Source organism: Oreochromis aureus, linkage group 8 (genome assembly GCF_013358895.1).
Source record: "Oreochromis aureus strain Israel breed Guangdong linkage group 8, ZZ_aureus, whole genome shotgun sequence".
NCBI lineage: Eukaryota > Metazoa > Chordata > Actinopteri > Cichliformes > Cichlidae > Oreochromis > Oreochromis aureus.
In genome coordinates, this window is record NC_052949.1 from 11232727 (window position 1) to 11247241 (window position 14515).

Consider the following 14515-nt stretch of genomic DNA (forward strand, 5'->3'; position numbering starts at 1 on the left):
TTTGGTGTAAACAACATAAAAGCCTAGATTTATGCTCCCTTGATGGCGGTGATGTAATGCTGTGGGGGATGTTTTCTCTGCACTTTGGAGCCCTTAGTATCAACTGAGCATCATTTAAATGTCACAGCCTGTCTAAGTATTGTTGCTATCATATCTACGCTACAGTGAACTTTCTGATGACTTCTTCCAGCAGGATGAAAGACCAAGTCACAAAGCTCATATCATCTTAAATAGGTTTCTTGGACATTACAATGGCCTCCACAGTAACCAATCTCAATCCAGAAGCGCATCTTTGGGATGTCGCGGAAGGGGAGATTCATATCATGGATGTGCAGCCGACAAATGTGCAGTCATCATGTCAATGTTTCCAACACTTTTTTAGAAGAATGAAGTTCCTGAAGGGGTCCAACACAGTACTAGTGTGTACAAGTTCAAGTATGAATTCATGAAGTGAATACTAATGAAAAGCGTCCAGATTGGTGCAGCTTTGTTATTAAAACTATGATTATATTCCATCATACTGATGCTCAAAGATGTTATTCAAAAAATTATGTGGTTAACAAAACAAGGATTCTGGCTTTTTGGCGGTTGGAGTCTGTAAAATTGATTTGGTTGCAGCTAAAATGGATTCGGCTCTAAAAATTTCAAGCGTCCATCTCTTGTAGATATGAGGGCTCAAATGTGCCTTGAAAATGATAAATTAAAAAGCACACCTTAGGTACTTTGATTGCCTGTAACTTGTATAATTCCACAGTATGAGTGCAAAAGTCTAAGGACGACTCTGAGGGTATCAGAATTGGATTATCTTTGGTTTTGTTAATCTAATACAGAATGTATATATCAATGTGTTGCAGCAAATAAAATCCCCCATTGTCCCACAAAGAATTTTCCCCATAGACCACAAATATAAACTGGACAGCTCTGATGTTGTCAGCAGGATACCTCTGTCTGCAAACAAGGCCTTACCACTGTTTTTGTAATGACATGTGTCATGGTCTGGCTCCAAGGCCACAACAAAAATAGAAGGGACACATCAGTGGGCGGTGAATTTGAACAGTTGTCATGATGAAGCAAACAAGAAGAGAATTTCAAATCTGCAATGTGTTTATCAGAGAAGTCAGTCAGATAAATGTGGGTGTATGAGGATGGTGAGGTGGAGGATGTTGTGGAGCACGAGCTGGACAATACCAACACAGGTGTGTGCAGACATTGACGAGGACGAGCTAGGATGAAAGCGAGAGAAAGAAATAACTAAGCTGGAATGGCATTTTCCCTTATGATTCCACAGACTACATGTGTGCCTAGCATTATCCTGTTACATTCAGGGGCATCTAGGAAAACGGAGATATTAGCTATATTTCATCACAAACTCTATACTTTAAGTACTGTGCAAAAAGTCTCTGACCACATTTGCTCTTCAACAGAGCCCGAAGTCTCTTAGGTATGCTAAAGTAAAGTGTTGGTGTGTCTGTTTTCCTCCCTCCATGTCAGGTTTTCAGGTATCTTATGTTCATGCACCACAAACACACCAGCCCGCCTGGTTGTGACAAATGGTTCTTTTCAGCACTCATAATTCTATTAATTTTAACAAGACCTCCAACCCCACTGGGTGAAATGCAGCCCCAAACAGTGACAGAGCCTTCACAATGTTTTACAGATGACTGTAGACATTAAATGCTGTATGTCTCTCCTGACCTCCTCCGCACATACTGATAACAAGTTGATTCATCTCTCCAGCATCCCTGTTACCACTGATTTTCAGTCCATTTCTTGTGTAGTTTAGCAACCACCTTTCCACTGAGACCATTTCTGATGAGGTTTTGATGCCGAAGATGGATCAGCTGAAGCGCCAGATGCATCTCTCTCAGGTCTGTCGTATTTCTTAATGACATGAATGTTCATCTGCTGTAGATAGTTTTATAGACCTGCAACTTCTTCTTTAGCCCTCCACTTGTTCAGCTTCTTCACATTTTTAAGGACCCACTTGCACACCTGAGATATAGTGAGACAAACTGCTGAGATATAAGTTTTCAACCAGTAGCTCTTTGGGAATCACTTTCTTGGTGCAAAAATCCTGTTTTATGCTTGTCAAACTGGACGCTATCTTTGGCATTTTTCACAGATTCAGCTAAAAACTGTGAACATGTGTTTGTGACAGGCTGCTAGTAGCAAAGTGCTTAAAATTGATTTTTTTGCTAAGTTGTCTGTTATGTGTAGACACAACACTGGTTCATACCTTGAATCAAGTGTCGTTTTTTATGCTTGAATGATTCATAGGTCAGTGTGAAGTGGCTTAACAAACACAAAACATTCCTCTGAAAATAGCCAGGTGCAAGGACTGGACTGAAAATGAATGAAAACACCATCAATGTCCCCTAAAAATATTTGAAACACCCTCGGAAAACCAGACGAACTTGAGCAGACCACTTAAAAATACAAGAAAGTCTGGCTCTTGGAAAACAAATACAAAGAAATAAGAGGTGAAAAGACTTTTGCACAATACTGTATAGGTACAAGTTACTTCAAACATACAAATACAGACATTTTATTAAAAAAAATGTATTAAGGAAGCAAACTTCTGATCCTTTTTTGCAAATAAGACTCAAATGGCACAAAATTATATACTCGAGTATATACAATCATATACTCATTTTTCATGTTTTTATTTTTTTCCATATAAGTCCCCAGATTCGCACATTTAGAAAAATATTCAGCAAAAACAATAAACATCAAAAATATTTAGCTGGAGTCACATAAATAAAATTTAACCTTAAATAAATAAATGCAACTTTTTCCTAGTGAAGTAGTGAGTATTTTTTTTTTACACTGTATTGTTTGTACTTTTACTGACAGGGTTGCACTACTGCAAGATTGCCTGTATTTTTTTTTTGCTTAAATGTAATACTTGTCATTAACTGTGCTTCTTATTCACACTGAACCTGAAAAAAAAAAAAACTGGATTCTAATACTGTCATAATAATAAGCTACAAACAATGCAAAGTTACATTTTCCTATTTCACTGCAACGTTTGTTAAAAGGTTATATTTATGAATCTCCAATCACTCTTGCACATGCTTTTTTGCATTTCTGAACATGTACAATCTGTCTGCGTGTCATCTTACTTGAAAAACAGATCTCAGTCTCAATGACACAACCTGTTTAAAGAATTCAGATTTTCTGCTGCTAATACTAATAATCTGATTGTGTGTTGTGCAATCAGATTACTAATACTGAGAAGTTTTTGACTGATTGACCACTGTCAAGAAACAGAGTTATTTTGTATTCACTCCATAAATATAGCAGGGCTCTGTCTTTATCTTTGTCCTAGCTGTCTGTGGCCAAGGACAGCAAAGCAGCAGATGGCTACAGCCTAACACAAGCCTTTTGTTGAGCACAGACTGTTCTGCAAAGACAAAAAGAAAGCAAGAGAAACAGCGAGAGAACAAGATAATGCAACTGGGGAGGTGTTTATTGAAATAGCAGCTCTTTGTATGTTTCACCTGAGGATGCAAGCTCAGCTCTGCAGTCTCAGGGATCTTTCATCCGGCAAACAGCAACTCTGCCGAGACTTTGCGTTTACAGCACAGAGTTGTACTTCAAAGCCCTGTTTAGTATGTGCAGTGGGGTATTTTTGTGCGTTTGCCGTCCCAGTAAAATGGCGTGGGACCTGGAATGAAAGAGCTGCTTTCTTTTCTTAATTTGACAAAACAAAAGTTGAAAGGATAAAACAGAATGTGGATAGATGTGCAACTTATGGTCTCTGAATTTACAAAAATGCTCTTAATTTCTGTACTTGTTACATGAGAAGACAGATGACAGTCTCTTATGTCCATTAAATAAGGTTTGCTGGAACTAAAAGACATGCCTGACATCAATCTTCTTTTTATTGGGAACTATTCCTCTAAGATCTGCCCTCTGATTCCCTGCTACTTTTTGACTTGTGTTAATTAGACAGTCATCCGATATCATCATAGCTGAGGGGAGTGCGATAATAGGCGCTTTAATGATGTCCGCAGGCAGATGGGAAGTGAAAAACAAACACGCAAAAAGCTCACTTGGGTAATATTTTATTTACTCATTAATCTTCAAAACTATTTTTCATAATAAATTTCCACTTTATGTTCATCAAAGAACCGTAACAATAAAAATAAAAGTAAATACTGTAGAAAAATTGTACATATAGAAAATAAACATGGTTAATGAACACCTAGATGTAGAATAATCCCACTGGTTGAGACGCCTCCTATGTTTTCAGATGGCAACACAACAGAGATAGAGGTAAAGGAAAGCAACAGACATGGAGGAGAGGGAGACGTAGTAAACGAGAGGAAAACACGAACGAGGCAGGTCAAAAAGGCCAGTTAAGGATGGCGAGAATAAGGGGAGATGTTAAGTTAATTTTGACATTTATACTTTGAAATCTCACACACAGTCTGTTTCATGTCCTTCCTTGCCCTGGTCTGTTTTGCATGCATCCGACTGGTTAGTTACATTGCTTGGAAGAACTGGAGGGGCTTGTTCATGTCATGGCACTGTTTGTATCTCGTGGGGCTACACTTATTGAGCTGCAGAGGGCTCAGACACTGCAAAAAGTCCATAAACAGATAATTCGCCATTGCCCATGGGAAACCCATCTGTCTGTCCCGTATTGGGACATGTCACGAGTATTGATTAATCCGTCAACCAACAGCAATGAATACATGAGGACGCAAAGAGAAAGAGAGAAAAGGGAGAGCCAATGAAATCAAAGCAACTCAAGTTGTCGTATAGCCAATGGCATCAAGAACTGGACTTTTCTATCTATTAGCAACACATGGTAACATTTACTTTGTTCTGTTTTTCTTTTCCTCAGCTGGTTTTTGCTATAAAAGGTGGTTGGTTAGCGCAGGTATAATGGGTGTGGCCTGTAAGACATCAGGCTAGGAAACAGGACGTGGCCTGTCGTGGGGTGTACGCGTCCGACGGCAAACCCACGACACCCTCCTCCTCCTTTCCCACCTGCAGACAAACCTACCACCTTTGGACTTAGTGGGACACGCCACCACTCCACAGCACAGCTCGGGCATGCAGCACACTCGAGATGGTCACGCTTTGCCGATGAAGATTTGATCTGAGAGTCGATTTGGCGACTGAAATCATTGTTGTATCCCACAGACTGAAAAACCATTTGAAGTGCGTACTCAGAAATACTTCAAGCCGAGGTGGTGAGTTTATGATGGTGGTGCGTCACGATGTAACCTCTGGAGTTTCAACGCGGTATAAATCACACGGAGTAAGATAATTCACGTGCAATAAGATCCCCCCCCCTCCCTTCCCCAGAGTCTATACTGCCCAAATGTTCCTCATATTCATCATTATTGTTGCCATAACAGTTATCATTATGAGCGTTGTCTTTTTCACCAATGTCTTCTTGTATAGTCTTCAGTGTCGGTTATGAAGATATGGTGCACTTTTAGCATTGCAGGTAAGTGTATGTCTGCATGTGTAGATCCTTTTTAATTTTACCATGTGTGTGTTTGTATGTAGTCTATGTACGTATGTGTGTGTGTGCGAGACACCACAGTCACGCATGACTGGTGTCTGTAGGTAGCATCTGAAGTCTCCTGTCCAGGAAAACATCTTTCAGTTTTTCACTGATTACACTGTTTTGTGATTTTCAGGGTGCCGTAAAACAGCAGCGCTGCAGCGTAACAACCACAGCCCATCCGTTATATTAACGGTGCACCAGCCCTGCCGCTGCCTATCCACTCGTAACTCACTGTCTCTCTTTGGCTACACCCTGAATTCCTGCCGTGCTGTCTAGGGGTAGACTTGGACCATTGGTGTGCTTGTTTCCTCAGCATCCTCATTGATTCTTCTAGCCCCGTCTGCTAACAGGGAGGAAGGCCAAGAAGCTTGGAAGAGAGACACTTGGTGCTTGTCTTGGTGCTTTTACATCTTTGTTCTGGTGCTCTGCCTCTCACGCAAACACTCTGTCTGCCATGTGCTTCACTTAAAGTCTTCCTTGACCTCTCTGAGTCCAACTGAAGAGGTCCAACTGTGGCAGGGGAGTCTCTTTTTTTTTTTTCTTATCAGGCTGACCCAAAATGGTTCTTAACTGGGAGTTGAACTGGTGCTTTCTAAATCATTTGGAATGGTGTTAATGTTCATAAAAGAAGCCTCTCGCAGAGGCTCTGCTCATTGGTAAATACTGTACAGTAAGGGCTCATGCCCTCAGGCCAGTCTTTGTGTGTATGTTTGTGCTTGAGTGTGTGTGTGTGTGTGTGCCTGGGCTCGTTTGTGTGCCTGTTTGTGCTTGCCAGCATGTGTGCAGGTGTGATTATTGGGGAGTAAACATTAAGATCAGCATGTCTATGTCATGTGTGTTTGTGTGTATTTTTTTCTTTTTGAGAATATATCTATTTATGTACATATACCGTTATATATAAAGGTGTATGCGTATATGTCTGTGTGTCAGAAGTCATCCGCCTCAGACATAGTACTCCTTGTCTTTGTTCTTCTTGTTTTTAGAGATCTTGGCGATGCCCAGCGGCTTGTCCTTAGCACTGCCGTTGGGCTGTGTGGCTGAGTTGCTGATGTAGTTGCGGCTCTCGTCCACGTGGTAGGAGCCTTCGTCGCGGTTGCGATACTTGTACATGGCGTAGAGAAGGATGAGGATGCAGAGGGCAGCGGCTGCTACAATGCCCACCACCATGCCCGTAGTGCTGCTGCTCTCCCGCACCACCTCAGACGGACCCGGGAACATCTTCACCTCTGGCAGGGGAGGGCGGGCTGTGAGGGGAGAGAGGAGGAAATTGATGTTATATGATGGTTTAGTTTATACATTATTAATTTGGATTGCCTGCGATGATGGTGGGAGGAGAACTGGAAGACACAATGCATCATGGTGATGAATTATTTGACAAGCGTTTTGCATAATGCTACACGCTGGCAAGGGAAAGCTACAGCTTAGAGCCAAAGCTGTTTACATATCATCACATAATGCGTAAACAGATTACAGTACACATCGCTTAGAGGAGGATCCAGAGCACAGGTGCACGTTATATCAGGTTTTATTACATACTTCTGACACTTTACAACAGCCAGAGAGGGCTGCAGTATGGTGAGATTTCACACCATATTAAATGATTTATAATGCAAGAATTTAAATATCAAATTTTGTGGCTGTCCAGAGATAAGGGGATGGAAAAGAAAGAGGTGAAGGAGGGGGAGGTAAATAAAATGGGATATATAAAAATGAAATTTTAATGACAAAGAGCAGGATACAGATGGGAAGATAGGAAGAGATGGAGAGTGTTAGGTAATGCCCGAGGGTGGAAACCTGAGCGCAAATAAAAAATTAACTGGAGAGCATAAAAATGGGTAGCAGTGCGAGTGGAGGACGTAAAACAGGTAGGAAGCATTGTTTTTTTCTCTCCAAGGGCCACACACTTAGCATGTATATTGATAACTAATCTTTTTTTTTTAAAACTTATTGGATGTTGGCGGCCAGACTTAGAAGGCCTGGGGGATGTATTTTGCCCATGAGTGACATAAAAGCTGCATAAAGGCAGTTTCACATGTATATTCATTAATGTTTCTCACCTGAACTGGGGTCACAAGGGTCAATGTCTTCATCATCGCTTGGGCACTCAGCTGATGCCACCAGCAGGTCATCTGACGACTGAGAAGAGAAGATAGAGAAAAATCGGCAAACGTGTCCACACACACACACACACAGATTCATATACATATAAACTCATGATCGCCATCATTTCTAAGACAGAAACAGTCAGTTCCCCACACCCCTTCTGTTTATTTCCTGTATGTGTGAGCACACAGCACCAATCTTTCGCCCACCCGTTTTCAGTTGACCATAAACACTTCTGCCTGTTACAGCCCCCAGCAATGGCAGGCGGCCAAAACCTGAGTGCCAAGGAGAGAAGAAGAAAGAAGAGGGAGAAGAGAAACACTGAATCCCTTTAAAACCCCAAGGAGACTGCTTAGTTATCATCTAGTACTCTCTCAACCCTCCCCATCCTTTGTTCTCTTCTGGCCTTTCTATCTGCATTCTGCCATCTCCATCTGATACTGGCAAATGCTCATACGTGAGGCTGAGGACAAAAATAAAACCAGCCTTTATTAGATATCTGCTAAGCGTTTGATAGTTCATTTAAATCTTTTTTATTCGAAACCTCTCCACGAGCACCATGTTGATTTTCTACTTATAGCCCACCTCTAACCTACACCAATCCACTAATACACCCAACGACCGCTCCTTTTCCGTGCCTTGCTCCCTCTCAATGGAAAAGGCGCCCTTTTTCCTCTCAGTCCCTGCTCCTCTTGTTGCCATGGCAACTCTAAGTTCAGGCTGTTAGAAATGATGGGGAATAAAAAAAGAGGGAAAAAAAGGGAGTGTGCACCCTCAGCGGGGACCTGTGCGTTGATTTGCAGTTCCAGCCAGAGTGCGAGGAGAAAGGAGAGAAAAGAGGGAGGGAGTTGAAGATAGATGGATGGATAAAAGGAATTTCAGGTGGAGGCTATTGGGGAGAAAGAAAGAGAAAAGAAGACAGGAGAGGAGGAGGACTTCAAAGTGCTGCGGTCTTTACTTAACACGGTGCTAATGTGCTCCGCATATTCATGAACTACTGTTAAACATTGCCCGCCTTGACGTTTCGGCATGAGAGATATTAAATGTGTGAGCGTGTGTGTGCATGCGTGTGTGTGCTTTAACCACACTGGGTGCTCAGTGCCAGCATTAAATTAAAATTGGATTGTGATGCATTGCAGTGGATGTTAGTAACCCACGGAATAAAAGAGAAGCGAGAGAGCAGCGGAGCTAAAAAAGAGAGAAGAGCACCAGAGGTGGAAACTAAAGTGGAGGAGAAATCTAAACCAAATCAAAGCGCTGAGATGTCTAAGTTAGGACAAGAATAGCAAACGGAAACTCATTAAACTGCCATTAAACCTCGCAGTCTCTTCTTCTTGTAGGAGCACAGTTGGTGTGAGTAGCGGAGATGTGAGCCCTCTGAAAAAGCCTGCACTGGCCGTGTATGTTGTTAGTCCTTACAAGTCTGCTGTAGTCAAGTTTGGCCTAAAAGTTACATTAGGTTACTGATGCTTGACTCGTTCTCTTTCCTCTGCTGCCTTTCCAATCAGTTCTGCCCACTGGACTGTCAAATGCTGCTAGGGTGAGCTTAGCCTCTGGAATCCAGCCAGTCAATAAACCCTCTGTGCCTTTGCCGGGATTCAAATAGCACATGAACCAATCAGGCCGCAGGAAACACACCACCCCTGACACCTGTCGCCGATCAATTTTGAGCCACGGTGCTTGATGATTGATTCAAAGACACCAATGTGCCCTCCGCAGGCACCTGATTTGAATCCTGACTTCAGCTAAAACAAAAGCTGAGGAGCACATTTTTACAATGTCCCTCCTCTGATCTGTGACATCACCTTGTCAGCTGACCACCCCATTCAAAGGGAGGGTGTCAATTGGAGTATTGATCCACTTATCGCATGGGAGGCAGTGAACACAAGAGAAAAATGGGGACATGCCAAACACAACTTAAATCGCATTGATCACCCACAGAAGTTCATAGAAAATCTGCCAAAGCAAGTGTATGCCCGAGGATCCTCCGCCCCTCTGCCTCACCCTCCTTCTTTGTTCCCATCTTTTCACAGTCTATCAATAGAGCATGCTGACATAATGGACACAGATGAACACTGATAGGGAGGAAAAAATAGATACAGGTGGACAAAGCGAGCGTGACAAGAAGAATATCTGCATGCTTAAAGAGTAAAATCTCTACCTGAGCCGCCGAACAGTGCCAACGACCATCCATGCCTCCCTGACTGCCTAGTTCACACATAGTAGCTGCACTCAGTCCTCACACTCTCTTGCAGAAGATTCAACAGCTTGTCTGCTACTTTCACAACTGGAAATCACACACACATGTACTCACACAAACTCTATGACAGCCAAACATGCTCCATTGGTCTAGTTCTATTTAAACACATCTACACAGCCACGCGAGCATACACCAGATCAGGCTGAAGTTGGCAGGCTGATGAAGAGATCCTGACGAGAGAGGAGAGGAGCTAGCTCCACTACTGCAGATGGTGAGATAGACTCATACACCGCCTGCATTAACAGCCTATCACTGGAGCTCAACCACAGACAGGGAGGGAGGGGGGAGGGAGAAGAGGAGGGGGGGTGGGTGACGAGTAAATATGGAAAGATATGAAGGGAGAGAAAGAGCAAAGGGAAAGCGAAAATAACCGAGGGAAGAGGGAGAAAGTATCACCAGAAGATCGATAACAAGTAGAAGAAAGGCAAGATGGAGACGAAGATGTGAAAGATGTGAAAGATGTAAAGATAGCGATGCAGGCAGAGAGAAAAAAAAAACAGACAGGGAAAGAGGAGAGGAGCGAGCGAGGCATGAGACGTGGAAGTGCCTGGGTCAGCTGATTCCTGTAGCCAATTGGGCAGAGCTCCGAGCCTCGAGTTTCTTCCATCAGTCTTCCCATCAAACACAGGTACACACAAACACACAAATGCGCGCAAACACACATCCACCGACAGACAGGGAACATCAAAACCAAACTCGAGCTCTGTGACTCAGCGCAGCCTCTAGCATAAACACTCACACAAACTCTCCCTCTCTCCTCCTCGCTGGTGCTCAGTTGTCATGCATTATTAATCCCTTCCACTTTTCAACACGCAAAAAAAAAAAAAAAAAAAAACCCCACAAAAAAAGCCTCGACACAGTGAGGATGTCAGGAGGAAGCACATAACATATTCTTACTGCACAAAGCACTGACGGCAGGAGCAAACCCATGGGGTAACTTAGGCAGATCCACTCAGAGACACACGCAAACTTGAGGCGTGTGCGAGAAACCGGCAAATTGCTCGGACCCGTTGCACCTTTGTAAGACATCTCTCACTGCCCCTCCTCTGATGCAACGTGCTGCAATACAACTTATTGTTCCCGTTCCACCTGAGTGTTTGCGCGCGCGTGTGTGTGGATTCAATGTTTTATGTGTGTCTCGGTTAAGGCCAGATTGGTTGCCAGGCAACACTAGGCAGCCTCAATAGGGAAGCTGTAGATTCTTCTTAAACAAGACAAACACACATACGCACAAAAATAGAGTTTGGGGGGCAACTGGAGTGATTTGACTTGCACAGACGAGCAAACGCACGCGCTGCGGTATATCGAGCATATAGTGGGTCTGACCCACTTCTCATGCTGACTGCACTGCATAGCTCCACATCCCAGATTCAGCACTCACATCAGTAAATCACAGGCGCAGGAACAGTTCGCTTAAATCACATACACATTGAGAGATTGAGCAGTGAAGAGTGTGAAAAGAAAGGCCCTGTGACAGCACTGTCACTCTGCAGCACTATCCCTCCAGCTCTCATATCCATTATTGATGCCTGAGGCTTAGCTCACAGCTCTCTGCGTTCTATTATTTATGTCTGAAACAGCTGGCGGTTTATACACAGAGGAGCTAGTCTCTGTGGGAGACTGGCTGGGAGAGAAAGAAAGCAAGCAGCGGGTAGTGGGGCTCACTATCTCCATGGCAACTTGTATCACTTAGAAAAAAAAAATAAAATCTTTTTTTTCAGTGCTGCTGGCGCACAGTTTTATAACACAGGAGAACTGCAGCACACAGACGCCCACTAAGAGCCTGATAACATCTCCGTAGTGATCTGAACAATAGAGGCGTCTGCGGTGTACCTGCTCACAATGTATCCTCTGACATTAGCATCGACTCTTCAGCTGCTGCCGCTATAAAAATGTCCCAATAACAATTATGTGTTTCTATTGTACCATTTGCATCAGTTTACATATTATGGGAAAGCTATTACATCCTCCACTGGCACAAACAATTCTCCTGCAGTAATTTAGAAGGGAGGGACCACTTAGCGGTGAATTTGCCATCTAGTCTATTTCTGTGATTGTGCTGGAGCAAAAAGTGAGCCTTCTGTCCATTAAAGACAAACAAACAGTGCTGCAGGGCAAATAAAAACCTATTAATCACCCAATATAATTAGGAAAAGTGCCTATGGTATTTCCTGGAGCCAAAACTATGTTGTTGTTTTTTTAAAGATATTGGACTTTTCAGTTTTGTGACATTATTTCCTCTATTTGCAGATAAATAACTCTAAATAAATTTTGTATATATCCTATGAGCCGCAATCATAGACCCCACAGAAAGATGCACATAGCCTGCAGGTCTGAAAACTACATTCTTTGTAATGAACAGCAGGTGGCGACTAACCTGGTTGCAATGATTTAAATTAATTTATGGCCTCAGTGAACATTTGATGAATTTATGAATTTATTTACTGCTTGTCAAAAGTTTTATTTAATACAACATGTTTATTTTTTTTAAATTGGCTCATATTTAGAGTAAAAAAGACAATAACACAGACTAATTTAAATAGACAATTCTTCAATCTCCTCCTTTCACAAGAAGATGGCCGTGTCTTCCTGAGCCTGTTTCTGCATGAGGTCTCTTCCTGTTGAAAGGGAGTTCTTCCTTCCTGCTATTGCCAAGTGCTGCTCATAAGGTATCGACTGGGTTTTGGTGTTTTATGTCTAATTTACCTTGCAATTGTTGCTGTTAAATAGCACTACAAATATCATATCCTGCAGTGCCAAGGATAGCCAACATGCTCAAATCAAAGTTTTAAAATGGGAAACTCCAGGGTGATATCACAGTGCAACTTTTATACACAGTCTGTGGCTGCAGCAGACTTATAGATGATAAGACTTGTTCTGACTTTGATTCCCTTTAAAGTCAGGTGAAAGACTTTGATGCTGGAGTATCCTAATGCCCAAGGGGCCTAAGGAGCTGACGCTGTAATTATAATATTTACCATCTGAGTTTTATCTGGAAACTTTTTTGTGCTATACACCCTGTCAGATTACTGCTATGCATGAGAAAAATACCTATTTTTTTCAGTTCTCATCTGCCTTCAAGTAGCCCTTGAGGAGTTGTCCACCTTGTGCTTCTAGTTCATTTTAGTTTTAATCTACAATGGGTAATGCACGCCCTAACAGGACAATATATAGCAGGCAAAAGGGAAGTAATGAAGCACAAATACTTTAATATTTTCAGGTATTTATACTTTACTAGTCTATTTTTTTTAAATAGGCTCATTACTTTATATTTAACACACTTGAAAGAAGATATCACCTCACATCAGAGCACGCCTTCAAACACCAAAATGATATGAGTCACAAAGGAGGGAATAACCCAAAAAAGACAACCCTATGGGTGTATCCATCATCAGGGCTTACTGCATACAAATAGATGAAATTTATAATAATTATATTTATAATAATTTATGCATCATTTATAGTCTATACTCACTAATCTGGTAAGACTAGTCTGTACTCACTAATCTGGTAAGACTAGTCTGTAAGTTGTGATTGTAGTACTTCTAGCTAGCACTACGGAAACGGAGGATAAAGGAAGTAACTTTTGTTTTGGGTTTTTTTTAAGTGGCAATTCATTTCAAGCACAACATTTCTATCAGCTCAACAAATATCAGCCAACACACAAAATGTTTGTGTGCAGTTTGTCACACAGCGTGTCTGCTAGCTAACAGTACAGCTACAGTATTTCACTCAGAGATGGAGAAAGATGTGAGAAAGACAGGATGGGAGAGGAAGAACAGAGGTTATATTTGAAGGTAAGGACAGATCAGTGATATCTGACAACCTGAAAGGCTGGAAGCTTCAGCGTCCTGCAAAACAAACTGAGGTATACTAACTTTGTATTATTCAAAGGTTGTATGAAAACACTCAGCTGTTAGGTGTAGGATAAAAAGTTAAGCTTACTGTAATGTGGTGAATGTAAAGCACTGTGCTGGACTGGAGCACAGTGGCAGTGTTCTTGGTCAGTGTTAGCTGACATAAAGGGTAGCAGAGATTAATTTGAATTTTAGCTGATGATGCTTAGAATTATTCACTAAGTTCAATCTTCATCTAACTGTATACCGTGTTGTATAAAGACAGCACAAGCAGTATATTGTCAGTGTATGGGATGGAAATCAGTCAAGATAGCTTGTTGAATATATCTGCTTACATCATGTTGAATTAATTTGTGAAAACCCACAAAGAGCAGTCAACCTCAGCACAACAGCAGCAGCAGCACAGGTCAGCTGATGACAGCCTGTACATTAAGAAAGTCTCCTGGAGCTCCAATTTAAACCGTGACGGTACACATTTTTCTTTTTTTGGTATGGAGGCAAAGTCAAAAAAGTCTGCATTCCTATGTACTAATATTATTTTATTATTATATTAATATAGCACTTAGCTTTGCACAAAAATAGCTTGTAGAAACGTCGTCCAAAGAGCTACTTTTCAGAGGCTCTACCTTTTACAGACATTAAAGAACGTCTGTATTTTTGCCATCTCTGATAATAGTACGCTAAATATGGAACTGAAAGGCAGGAGGAAAAGAGGATGACCACAGAGAAGATTAATGGATGCAGTGAGGAGGAGGACAAAGGGGGTGA

At 41.9% G+C, this 14515-nt stretch overlaps 1 protein-coding gene across 6 annotated transcripts in view; it reads right to left on the reverse strand.

The window, feature by feature from the left end:
• Positions 1-4051: 4051 nt before the first annotated feature.
• nrxn1a (neurexin 1a) overlaps positions 4052-14515 on the reverse strand; it is a 66632-nt gene continuing 56168 nt past the window's right edge. For 4 of the 6 annotated variants that reach the window (XM_031750672.2, XM_039616389.1, XM_031750671.2 and 1 more), the window contains 2 exons: positions 7585-7663; positions 4052-6771 (listed from right to left, as the gene is read on the reverse strand). In XM_031750672.2, the coding sequence (XP_031606532.1) occupies positions 6470-6771; positions 7585-7663 (381 nt within the window). In that variant the 3' untranslated portion in view covers positions 4052-6469. Of the gene's footprint in view, positions 6772-7584; positions 7664-9791; positions 10118-14515 lie in introns of those variants that run through there. The other 2 variants (XM_039616392.1, XM_031750673.2) reach the window with 2 other exon arrangements.